General features: G+C 39.3%; 1 protein-coding gene across 14 annotated transcripts in view; it reads left to right on the forward strand.

The window, feature by feature from the left end:
* Positions 1 to 12,932, forward strand: part of LOC136825267 (uncharacterized oxidoreductase ZK1290.5-like) — a 100,080-nt gene that overhangs the window by 31,838 nt on the left and 55,310 nt on the right. For 11 of the 14 annotated variants that reach the window (XR_010849282.1, XR_010849278.1, XR_010849290.1 and 8 more), the window contains exon 5: positions 7,216 to 7,301. Coding sequence is in view for 10 of the 14 variants with exons in the window: in XM_067081367.1 (XP_066937468.1) it covers positions 7,216 to 7,301 (86 nt within the window). In the remaining 4 variants the exon portion in view is untranslated. The remainder of the gene's footprint in view (positions 1 to 7,215; positions 7,302 to 12,932) is intronic. The other 3 variants (XR_010849286.1, XM_067081355.1, XM_067081376.1) reach the window with 1 other exon arrangement.

Below are 12,932 nucleotides of genomic sequence, written 5' to 3' on the forward strand. Positions count from 1 at the left end.
AATGCTGATCAGCTTGGAAAGTGCATGCTACTGGCATCTTAGATTGGGATCTTAGATTGGGTCAAGGGCCAGCCTGGCAACACTGGCTCTCCTTTCTCCAGTGCTGCCTGATAAATTTTCTGATCCTTCAGGATTCCACCATATTTGGATTCTTCCTTATGCCCTTTTAAGAATAAGGTTTTATTTTTAGGTAACCTTTGTACAATCAGTTGCTTTGAGCAAAGTCATGCCCCTCCTCTGCATTCATGTCTTTCTACCTAATTTTTTTGTCCTGCCTTCTGAGTCTTGCCTTGGGGATTAGAATTGGAAAGGGTGAGAGGAGAAGAGTATTTCAGAGGATGGAGAAGTCTACCATGGGTGCTACTTTTACTGCCAATACCTTATTTCATCAGGTTTTCGTTCCTCATTTTGAGGAGAAATCTTAACCTACCAAAGCTTTTTATTTGCCTTCATTTTTCCTTGTGATACACGGTTGACTTGGGAAGGGTCAACATTTGATGGATTATAGTATGTCTTTGAGAGAGTATGATCCATTGTCCATTTGGGATTTTGTTACTAGGAACTCATCCCTTGTTCCTAAGTTGCCTCAAGATACTAAAAGGGGAAGGGAGAAGTACTGGTCTATCTTCACAGCTGCTCATTTTGTGCAACTAGTGCTTGTTTCCCTTTGCTTGTCAGAAAAGGCGTATAACAGCTTACTCATCTCTTCACCGATGATCTACCTCAGTCCCTACTCCCTGAGTAGGTTGGGAGTACTGTTTGTCAGTTTTTCATGGGCAACAGAGCTCCTTGTGGAGGGGAATCTGGTTTTTCCTTCATTTGTAGATTTCAGGGAATGATCTCAGTCACCCTTCATGGTTGAAGTTGTTCTTGGGCTTCTCTGTCTTTCCATTCAAGAACTCTTCTGAAGGAACCAGTGTCAGCATACATAGTTCTGCCTTAGCCAGAAGGTTGATTTTTCCAAACACTCTCAGGAAGAAGGTGAGATATTTTACCATATTAATCTTTGGGTGCTCTATGATCTCCCAGGCCTCTTTAGCTAGGGAAAGGAGTGGATTCCTCTCATCAGTAGTTCACAGGGTTTTGAGTTGAAATTACACCCATTCAGGTCAGGTTTGAGATAGGTAGCCAACCCACTGGTTTCCATCCTACTTTTAACAGAACGACAACTACTGTATTGGCCTCTGGCTTTTGTTCCTTGGCCCTATGTTGTTGCTCAAGCCATTGTAGTTGCTTGCCTAGCTCCCTAGAAGTTTGCATCCTGCTGAAAGTTCATTGGATGCTTGCTGTATTCCCCTCCTTGCTCTTTCTAAATGCAGAGAGCCAAAATGTGTTCATGCTGGCTGGGCAGATGCAAGTGAGTTACACAGGCTGGTACCTATGTAAAGACTCGGGTTTGACAATGTGTTTTCTCCACCCTTCTTTAACAAGGGAACCCAGTGGTGTGCATGTGCTGATCATTATTCATCATCTTTGAATGATGTTACTGGTACCTATAGACCTTGATGTCTCATCCTTTTTCAGGAAGGACAGGGATCCTATAAGTCTTTTCTGGAGGGTGGTTTTATATGGTAAATCATACTCAGTTGCATGGCCATATTACCCTTTCACATCAGATATCAGGCTGTATGGGAGGTGATAGGAGTCAGCCTTCTCCTGTTCAAACACTTGATTAGGAAGCTGGCATATTCTGATTCCTTTAGAGCAGTGCCATTCTTGTCACTTGAGAAAACATCCTACATCAGGAGTGTCTCCTGCTATAAAAGATGAGGGTTTATACACTCATGGAACAAAGTGCAAGTCCAAGATAATTTGCATTTTTCCCAAATATCCAAACTTGAAGAAGTCTTTTATCATAATTCCACCTCTGGATAAACTCATGTATGTCACAGATACCAAAGGAAAAGGTGTCAGCAGTTGATTGAGTAGGTGAGTTTCCCATCCCCTTACTCATCTGCTACTAGTTAACTTTTCTTATCATTGATGAGATATCACTTGTAAAAGACTTTTGGTTTGTATATCTGGGAAAAACAGAACCAGTCTTGAATTTGTGATATTAGGATGTGGACAGTGACATAGCAAATAAAGTGGATGTAATGACAGACAAGCCTGTATATAATGGACTCAAAGATAAGAGGGCACTTTCCCTTATCTTCAGCGAAGCTGAACCCAGTTTTTCCAACGTCAATTAACCCGCAAGAAAGAGAAGTGACTAGTCTCTTGTTTACAACCGGGCTGTTAAAAGACCAAGGAGCCATTACTCTCTGTTGGTCAATGCAGGTTGATCCCTTCACCCAAATCCCATGCCTTTTCGTCAGGGAAGTGGGAGGGTTTTGAGGACTCAGCAGCGACTACCAAAAATAGGTTTTTCCTATGTCAAAACCTGTTTTTTGATAGCGTAGTCGCTGTTTCGTCCTCAAAGGAGCTTTACAAAAGAAATTGACAAGTGACGAAAAAAGGCTTAAGCTCTTGCTTTTTAATCCCAACACCCCAGAGGAAATAACATTTCCAGTTCAAGGTCAAGCCACAGAGTTCAAGTCCCATTGAAAGATACTAATTGAGTGATGTACTATAAAACAGTTGAGTCCTCAAAGGAGTTTGGTCACCATGGAGCTCTGGTAGACCATGGAAGGTAACTCCTTTAAGGACGAAACAGCGACTACCAAAAATAGGTTTTTCCTACGTCAAAACCTGTTAATTACAGGGAAATGAGATTAATATAGGAAAAACTTATGTATGAGGCCAAATTTTACTAAATTATCTACAAATATGTTACTGTATTTTCAGCTGAAATTTTAAAGTAAAGAAATAAATATTTAATGATAGCAGAAAACCATTTGGATACAAATAATGAAATGTTGCACTGCTTATCTGAAGAAATCATGAGAATGTGGAGCAATGAAATTGTCTGAAAATAAATCCCTCAGTATGGAAGACTCCCATGAGAGAATAAAGAGCATAGATTTTGATAGAAAATGGGTTTATAATAGAATTGATATAAGCTCTGTCTCATTTTCTTCCCAATTTTTTTTTCCCACTTCCTTATTATTAATTTTTAGGAGATAGCCAAGCAGAACTGGTGTATTTTCTTATGCTTGGTTGATCAGAGGACTAGTAGGTCAGAAGCACAAAGTTAAAAAAGACAACTAGTTACAATTGTATTAATTAATCTGCATACAGTCCCCCCCATACTCGTCGAGGGTTAGGGACCATAACCACCCGCAGATACCGAAAATCTGTGATATATTGGAACCTCCCCCTCTAAGAATGCTTATATGTAATGTTTATTTCAAGCCAGTCAGCATTGAGGAAAGCTGGTACCCTGCCATGTGACTGGCTCCTTCCAACCCTTCCAGCCAATAGCTGTTGTCATGGAGAGAGAGAGAGAGAGAGAGAGTGAATTGAGTACAGTATATACCTTAAACTAAAATGCTTATAAATGCTTATTTTAATAGTTCAAACAAAAATGTACCTTAAACTATTATCCTTAAAAACACTTTAATATCATTTTAAAAAGTCATCTTACAACATAACCCTCAAAGATATATGGCGCACCTCATAGCTACTTGTGAAAACCAATAAAGTTACCCCGAGAGAGAGAGAGAAGAAAAATACATATGAACATTAAAAATATTTAAAACACTAGTGACAGTATGTACACAAAGGTAAATAAAAATTAATTCACAAAATTAGGGTATAAGAATATAAGTAAACATTAAACTAAAATTAATAAAAAAAAAAAGAGGGGAGCTACAAGCCAGTCAGCAACTAGCAAAGCTGATATCCTGCTCTGTGATTGGCTCTTCTAATCCTTCCAGCCAATAGCGTGTTGTGCTACAAGCCAGTCAGCATTGAGGTAACATATCCTGCTATGTGATTACTACTCCTATTCATTGCTTCTATCTGTCTATCCATCTCTTATATTCTACGGGTATCCTTTGAGAGAGAGAGAAAGAGAGAGGCTGAACTGAGTTGTTTACATTGGTAAACAGTTAAAAATGTCTGGACGATAGTATTTTTCTACATATTATGATGATAATAGATCAGTATAATAATACAGTATATATACAGTACTGTACTGTATATATGTACAGGCAGTCCCCGGTTAACAGCGGGGGTCCCGTTCCCAGCCAAGCGCTGCTAAGTGAAAATCGGCGATAATAGCACTAATAACCCTCTCAATGGCGCCGTTAACCGGATATTAGTGCCTCTAACCAGAGATTGACGCTGCTAACCGAAGATCAGTGCTGAAAATCCAGTTAATGGCATTGCTAGACAAGTGGCATAAAACCGGATCTCCGTTAACCGGTGCTGCCATTAAGCAGGGACTGCCTGTACTGTATATCTTTATCCTTAGGCATAGAGAGAGAGAGAGAGAGAGAGAGAGAGAGAGAGAGAGAGAGAGAGAGAGAGAGAGAGAGAGAGAGAGAGAGAAAGTTGAACATAGTTTTTTCATATAGTACATATCACGTTGATAATAGATTGATATTGAGGAATTTTACTTTAACATATGATTGATATTTTGCTGTGTTTATATTAATATTAATATTAGGAACTAGATTGGTCTCAAAATATTCTATATACGGTATATATTAGCGAGTATTCAATCCAAGCATAGAAGTAAGTGTCTTCCTGAAGTTGATCAAATTATGTGTTAGTGATACTTATTTTATGTTTGAGGGACAAGTGACATGAAGTAGCTATGGGGTCCTCATTATCACCAATATTCGCTAATATATATATGGAATATTTTGAGACCAATCTAGTTCCTAATATTAATGTCCCTAACTTAAAATTAATATTAATATTTGAAAATTAGTAAATGATTTTTTATCTTATAAAATTTATTTAGTCATGAAAATACAGTAATTAGTGAATATTGCTCTGTGAAAAATCTGCGAATTAGTTAATTTTCCCTCAATATATTTGGAGATACGTTTCACAGAAAAAACAGCAAATTATTGAATCCGCGATTGCTGAATGGCAATCTAGCGGGGGTCCATTGTATTTGCAGTCGAAATTCTTTTAGGTTTATTCACATCATGAAATAGTGATGTAATTGAGAAATTTAGTGCCAGCTTAAAGATAAGTAAATTTACTTGAGCAAAAAATACATTGTATAATGATTGCGGACAGTAATTGTCCAGTAAATTTGACATAAATAGTTATTTTAATATTTTACATAAATGAAATTTCACATGAGATATATTATATGGGCAAAGCTATGAAAATATTGGTGATTGATTACGATGTCTTTTTCTGTTGCCGAGTGTGAGAGGTCCCACAACCCCTCCTCACTTCAATTTACTGCACTCTTATTAAGATAATTTTATTCATAAATGATGAATGTGTCATGGCAGGATGAAGGGAGTCAGAAGTTTTAGTTTTTTTATTGGGCAGTGTTGAATCTTAATAACAGTACAGTACTATCATGAGAATTCTAGATAAATTGAGAAATATGTGAATGCCAAATTAATTTTCTTAAGTCTGTAAATATACTCGTTGACAAGTAAAAAAGTTACTGACCATGAAAGTTGCAATAACACATGACATAAAAAAGAGGAGATGTTTAGGTATTCTTCCATTCCTTCTCTGCATATGTCTGGTTTTATGATTGTAGTAGGCAGTAGGCTAGCCTATTGCAAGATGTTTCAAAGATTTAGATACAGCCCCTCCTTCCCTTTAGTCTGGGTCTTGAGGGGGTTTACTGTGGATAAAAGTGGAGCTTATAATATTTTAATAAGATTTTTATATTTGCTCTGGATATGTGTATTGAATTATTTATTTTATTCTATTGTGTTTAGTGGACCTTAATGTCTTATATACTATTTGTTTCATTTAATAACAAGCTGTTAAAAGTTATCTTTCATTTTGCAAACTTTTCAAAATTAATAATTCTTCATAACTCACCTGATAAGCTTGGTTTGTTCCAGACTAGGCTGAAATACAAATAAGAAACAGCCAAGTTAGTGATGTGCTATTGTAGTATAGTGGACTGTAGTAGTACTGTACAGCAGTTTCTTTATATTATGCATTCAAAGATTGAACTTCTTCTGCTGTTTGGCTCAAAATATGATTGAATGCCCTCTGTTTCACATAGAATAGTAAGCAAAACACAAAACCTGAGGTAAAGTAGATTAAGAAAAAGCAAAAGTAAGATACCAAAGTTATACAGTACAAGTATTTTTCACCCTCCATAATCTGTGTCAAATCTGGGCAACCTGCCTACAGGTACTCACTACCTGTAAAGATTAATGAGGTAAATCAGCTATCATCAAGAGCTGTCAGCGCTGATGGCTGATGACAGTTATAAGGGGATGGAATGTATGGTTTTGCTTGTGACACAGATTAGTGGGATGTAGATGGTGTCAGTCCTCCTTGGCCAGCAAAGGGCAGCTCTGTGTTCAGATGCTTATCCCTGGAACTGAGTGCCTTGTCAGAAGAAAATGTTATATTTGTAGTGTATATGTCAGCTATTGGCAGAAAAGACATTTTTGTACTTTAAAACTTCTCTTCCATGTAAAGATGTATTTAAGGCATGCACATACAATATATTAAATGACTAATAGATTTGTTGTTAGTGATACAGTATATATTTTTGGCATAACAACAGCTTGGCTAGTCTTCCTGATTTAATTCAAATTAGTATTTTTGTGAGAATGAAAGAGACTTGTATTTTATGTTGGAGAAGCATTTTGTGAGTTCTGTTTTTGTAAGCATGTAGGCTGTTAGAGCAAAAGTATGTTATGAGAATGGAGGAAGAATTTAATGAGAATAGAAGAATCATTTTGTGAATCATCATGATAATGGTTCCTTTGGTTAGGGAATGGACTTTATAAAGAGTTTCATTTAATTCTCAAGTTTGTGTTCCTTTACCATGATTTTATCCCTTAATTTAATTGTGAAAGATTCATTTATAACTCCCTTTAAGTTGTTTTTTAACTATTATATTTTTAAGTTTAAATTTTAAATTGTGTCAGACATTTGTATCCGCAACTGGTCCTAGTTTATCATTAAGTACCTGCTTTACAAATATGGATCATCAATCTGGAAATATTAGTCACTGAAGAAATCAAGTTAATGTGAGGACAATAAATGCTTTACAATGAGTAATTAATCCCAATGGTTATAGTCTTTGACTTTTGTAGGATAATTTTTATGAAATTGAGAACTTTTTTCATAAAAAATTTAATCTAATCTATATTTCATGAATAGACCTCTATCTTCTGCACTGGCCAGATGTACCATCAGGTGTCAGAGACAAAAATTCACTTTTGCAGGATACTTGGAGGACTCTGGAGGTATAGTATTATTCAAATATTTTATGCTAAGTTTCTTTTACCGTAGAGTTGGGTTAATGACTGAGATTTACTTTTACACAGAAATTAGGTATTTTTTAATTTCATGTTTTATCAGATTGCCAAGGAGTAGGTTTTGTTGAGGTACTAGGATAATACTTGTTTATTATTGTACAATATTACAAAATTCCATCCTAATTATTATGGTGCTGGATGTCCATTGGCTAATGTAATTCAAGATCACATTTCAAGCAACAATGCCATGCACCCAAAGTAGCAGAAATTAGCAGTCAGATTGAACAGTTTTAATTTTTACAACCTCTTTAAGTGGAGACTATTGAGATTGTTTAAAGGCAATATACAAATTATGTAGCAGAATGCAGCTCTATCATATGTTTCATTGGTGGTCATAGTTTTTGCCATCCATTGACCCTTTTATTAAATTGCATATTACAAGATGAATCAACTGAGAAAAGAAATATGTGATAGTGAAATTAATGTTATCTTCAAGTTTGTTACTGTATATATGAAATGAGTTCTTAAATATTTTTATTTTGACATTTTCTTGCAAAAAAAAGTTACAGCTTCCCTGCAATGTATAATCTCTAATTTTACTTATGCTATACAGTACTGTATTACTGAGAATGGTGCAGTGTTAGCTGAGAATAAAGCTTGCCTCTCTGGTGAGTAACTCTCAGAAGGCATTCCATACTACGTCAGAGATGTCATAGTAGCCTTGGGTACTTTTGTATTGTGGATAAAATAAGTATTGTATTTTATAGCAAGATCAAGATTAGTTGATGGTATACTGGCTGTTGCCAGTGTTATTTATTACAGAACTTGAAATGTGTGTCATAGCCCTCCACCTTCTTTGCATTACAAGTAGCTTGTTTTACCCACTTGGCTCTTTAAGGTACATTTGTTCATACACAGAACAAACCACGGTCTTTACATAAGGGGATTTCCTCAATCGCTTAGCTGGAGTCCAGTTAAAAATAACAAGGTTTGGTAGTAACAGGAAATAGCCAATGGGGAAAGGGGTAGGCGTAGCCTGACCTGGATTCTCCCCTAGATGATGCTGTGATGCTTCAGTTCTCTTTAACATCTCGCAAGATGTGCGCTGCCCTCTCTCGCTAAGAAGCTGGTTTTTTATGCGTTTCCTGTCTATTTTACGCCTTGGCGTTCTGGTTTTTCATTTTCTTTTTTGTGTCATTCTGTGTTATATTGTGCTATCTGTGTGTATGTGCATTTATAAAATGCAAACCTATGAATCATCTAAGCAATCCAGGCCTCAGAGAAGGTGCCCCTGTGTAATTAATAACCATGCTTTCGTCATTTAGCTGCATTGGATACCAACCCCCATACAACTTGTAGCAGATGCAGGTCTAATGATTGCACTGTAAGTAACCCCTGTTTTGAGTGTTGTAATTGGTCTCCTGAACAATGGAAGAATTTTGGTAAGAAGAGGAAATATAAGAGGAAATCGGCTGCTCTGCCTTGGGAAGGCTTTGTGCCTCCAATGGTGGCAGATGCCGCCATTCCTTCTTGTTCCTCCTCTTCCGTGCTGAAATCTCCTCCCGTTGCATCTTCTTCTCAGGAAGATTTTACTCCTCATTCCTTGTTTGCTTTGTCTTTAGCTGAATTGAGGAGGAGTTCAGGAGATCTGTTGTTTTGCCCCCTCCCATGAGGGAGGAGGCAGCCTCCCCTATTTTTGTCTTGTCAGGCATGGATGCACAAAAGCTTTCCAAGTTAAAAGTTAAGTATACCTTAGTTTAACTAGACCACTGAGCTGACTAACATCTCTCCTAGGGCTGGCCCAAAGGATTAGATTTATTTTACGTGGCTAAGAACTAATTGGTTACCTGGCAATGGGACCTACAGCTTATTGTGGAATCCGAACCACATTATACCGAGAAAGGAATTTCTATCACCAGAAATAAATTCCTCTAATTCTTTATTGGCCGGTCGGAGAATCTAACATGGGACCAGCAGAGTGCTAGCTGAGAACGATACCCACCCGTCCAATGAGGAACTAGCTTTCCAAGTGTTGAGCGTCATTAGGCTTACTAGGGGTACCCTCCTTTGGGGCCTACTGTCCTACTTAATGTCTTCCTGTATCCCAGTGTCTACCGCCATGACAGTTTCCAGAGCTACGGTGTCAGTGTCATCTTCTCGTGCTTCCACGGCTGCTTCCCTCTCGGCCTACACCATTCCTGCTTCAGCTGTGCCACTACCATCGGTTTCAATTCCTGGTTCTTCTATACTGTATCTGCTTCTTCTGACTCCCCTATTCAAGCCTTGAATAGAGTCAGAGGTGATCTTCTAAAGAGTTTTGGCTGCTCCGAGTTGATGAAATTGAAGGAGAGATGTCGTAGATCTCCCTCATCCTCGTCATCTTCTTCTTCTTTCTCTTCTTCATTGTTGTCTGTTCATTCCATATCTATCAGACATTGGGAGAAGAAGGACTTCATAGCCCCTCTGTGCAAGAAGATTCTCAGGCCCTCTCCAGATTCATGCTCTGTTCCTCCTGCAGCTGATTCTTGATCAGCTGATCATGGCCATGTCGAGTCTGTTCCTGCTTCGTCTAGAGCTGCCCCAGACTTACTTGCTGTTTCAGACGGTCGTGGACTTGTCAAGGCGCATGACCACACATCTGCTTTAGATAAGGAAAGTCTCCTAATTACTAATTCTTGTATGACAGCACACTCATCAAGAGAAGTCTCCTCCAAGAGCCGCAGATCTATGGATCAGGCTCCTCCGCAAGAAGTTGCAATCATTTCGTCTTCTACTTGTCTTACCCAAGGAACAAGAGTTACTGCCATGGCCGTGAAGAAAGATGACAAGGCAGCCGTTAAGAAGTCAATGTTGAAGGAATGTTCTCCTGATCAGAACCATTCCTCTCTTAGATCTTATACAGGCAGTCCTCGCTTATCGGAAGCGTCGGTTAACAGCATTCAGGCTCTACATCGCTTGGCTAACGATGTCGTTAACCACTTTTTCGGCGAATGTAAGTGATATTATAACTGGTTTATCAACTTCAGCAAGTGGTTTATTGGTGTTGGCAACCGGTTTACTGTATTGGCATTGGCAAGCAGTTTATCAGCACCTATAAGTGGTTAATGGTGCCAATAAGCGGTTTATTGGCGCTTACACTGTAAACACCATTTATTACCATAATTCATTTATCTGGGATATTTGGTTATTGGCAGTGTTAACCATTCTCTATGTAAGAGGAGCCCACGCTCTCGCTCATGCAGCCGTGGCCATTGTCCATGTAACAGGAGCCCTACATGGTCGTGTAACCATCCATGGCTGTCATCCCCTTATTATAGTACATGCTCCAGTTCTTGTGGACAGGACCGTGATCAAGATGTGGTCCCTTCCCATTCCTTAAAACGTTATGTTCCCAAGAAGGTCTTAGGACCTGAGTGTGCTTATGCTCCAGTAATTAACAAGGATATAATTGATATCACTGATTTGGCTGACAGGCCGGATCAAGGACCTCGTGGCCCGGAAGTAGAAGGTCCTCTTCCACTTGATTTAGACAATCAAGAATTTTTTGACAACATACGCAGAAGTCGTTGAACTAATTTGTGGGTGACTGTGGCTACCAGTTCAGATTTTCCTTCGCATCTTGAAGCCCTTGTCGTGCCCAAGAAAGAAACAAAGGTATCATTGGGTTTGCCATGTTCTAATCATGCTGACTGCATTCTCAACCAGGTGAATTCTCTTGTCTCTGGACGGGACAATTCACCTGGGTCTAGCAGGTCTTTTAAGTTGCTTCCTCCACCACTTCCACAATTTACAATTAAGACAAATGGATCCAGACCTGGTTCAACTACGCCCAGGCCTATCCTTAGACCAGTTTAAGGCGGAGGGCACCTCCTTCCCACACCAAGAGTCAGCTACAATGGAGTTAACCTCTTGTACAGCTTTTCAGCAGTTTCGTGGCTTGATTCATGGTCAACAACAGTGGGCAAGATCTCTTCTGCTTCCATGGCTAGCAACAGTGAGGAGAATGCCACCTTCCTTAGACTATTGCAATTTGGTGGCAATATTATATCATTCCTACTCACTTAACAGCAAATATGTGGGCTAATTGGTTGCTGAAAAGAAGAGATTCTGCCCTCTATAAGGCTCCAGATTTGTTGGCCCTGCTTCTATCTTGGTACTTTCTTCGTCTCTCTTACCTAAGGACCAGGTTGATGCTGCAGTTGAGAGAAGGAGAGCAGACAACAGTGACCGTCTGGTCCACTGAGCTGTTACTAAGTTGTCTGGTCCTTCACTTGACAGTGTAGCTAGGCCTAGATCTGAGGCTACCTTGTACACTTCACCTAAGAGACCTCAAGCCTCAATGGACCCTCGTAGGGACCGCCAACCTTCACCTACTCCAGCTGAGAAAACTCCACAGCAGTGTCCCTTTCAGCCCCGTTCTTCCAGACCAGGGAGAGGAGGCAGAGGCAGGGCTAGAGGAGGTGCCATCAGTTTGTGGGGTTGCCTGGCGGGCCATTGGGCAAGTTGGCAGCAGCATGGAGTGGAGACCTGGGCAGTAGATGTTCTACAGGTGGGATATCTACTCCCCTTCGAGTTGCCTCCTTCTCTCTCCAATTGTCCACTCCATCAAAGAACATACAGTGGACCCCCGCCTATTCGTGGTTCTGGATTTGCTGCTTCACCTATTTGCGGATTTCTCTATGAAACATATATACATTATTTGCGGAAAATTCGCCTATTCGCAGTATTTTTCATAGAGAAGTATTCACAGATTACCATATTTTCAAATAATTTTCATGACTAAATGCACTTTTTGTGATAAAACTGTTAAAATATTCAAGTATAAGCATTTTTAGAGGGTTTTTGAGGGATTTGAAGTATAAAAATAGGCAGTTATAAGCATTTTTAGAGGAGTGTCAAGTGTTCACAGATTTTAGCTATTTGCAGGGGGTAGTGGTAAGCATCCCCCACGAATACCGGGGGTCGACTATATGTTCAAAACTCGCCAAAGTATCTGGCTCTCCAAGAAAAAGTGATTGAGAAAAATGATGGAAAAAGGAGCTATGGAGGTCATGATGGATCTTTCCCTGGGCTTCTCTGGCCATGTCTTTCTGGTACCGAAGGCATGGGGCGATTGGAGATCGGTCATAGACCTGTCTACTTTCAAGCTTTTCAACAGAAAGACTCAGTTCAAGATGGAGACTCCTTGCATAGTTCTAGCAGCCATCAGCCATCAGAAAGTCTGACTTCATGCTCATGATAGACCTGAAGGATGTATATTTCCAGATTCCATTCCACCAATCATCTTAAAAGTTTCTTCTCTTCAGTCTGGAAGAGACAATATACCAATTCAAAGTGCTTTGCTTTGGCCTTTCTACTGCCCCACAGGTGTTCACAAGAGTGTTCACCCTAGTTTCGACCTGGGCTCATTCACACAGGATACGCATCTTGAGATACCTCGAAGACTGGTTGGTCCTGGCAAGTTTTCAGGTAAAGTTAATTAAGATAGGGAATGTCTGCTCCAATTTTGTCACAGCTTAGGCATAATGATAAAGTTGAAATCAAATCTTACACCCAGCCAAAGGATTCTTTACCTGGGCATGCTTATAGACATGGCAGCGGCAAGGGTCTTCCCATCAG

The sequence above is a fragment of the Macrobrachium rosenbergii genome, chromosome 3 (assembly GCF_040412425.1).
Source record: "Macrobrachium rosenbergii isolate ZJJX-2024 chromosome 3, ASM4041242v1, whole genome shotgun sequence".
In the NCBI taxonomy this organism is placed as follows: domain Eukaryota; kingdom Metazoa; phylum Arthropoda; class Malacostraca; order Decapoda; family Palaemonidae; genus Macrobrachium; species Macrobrachium rosenbergii.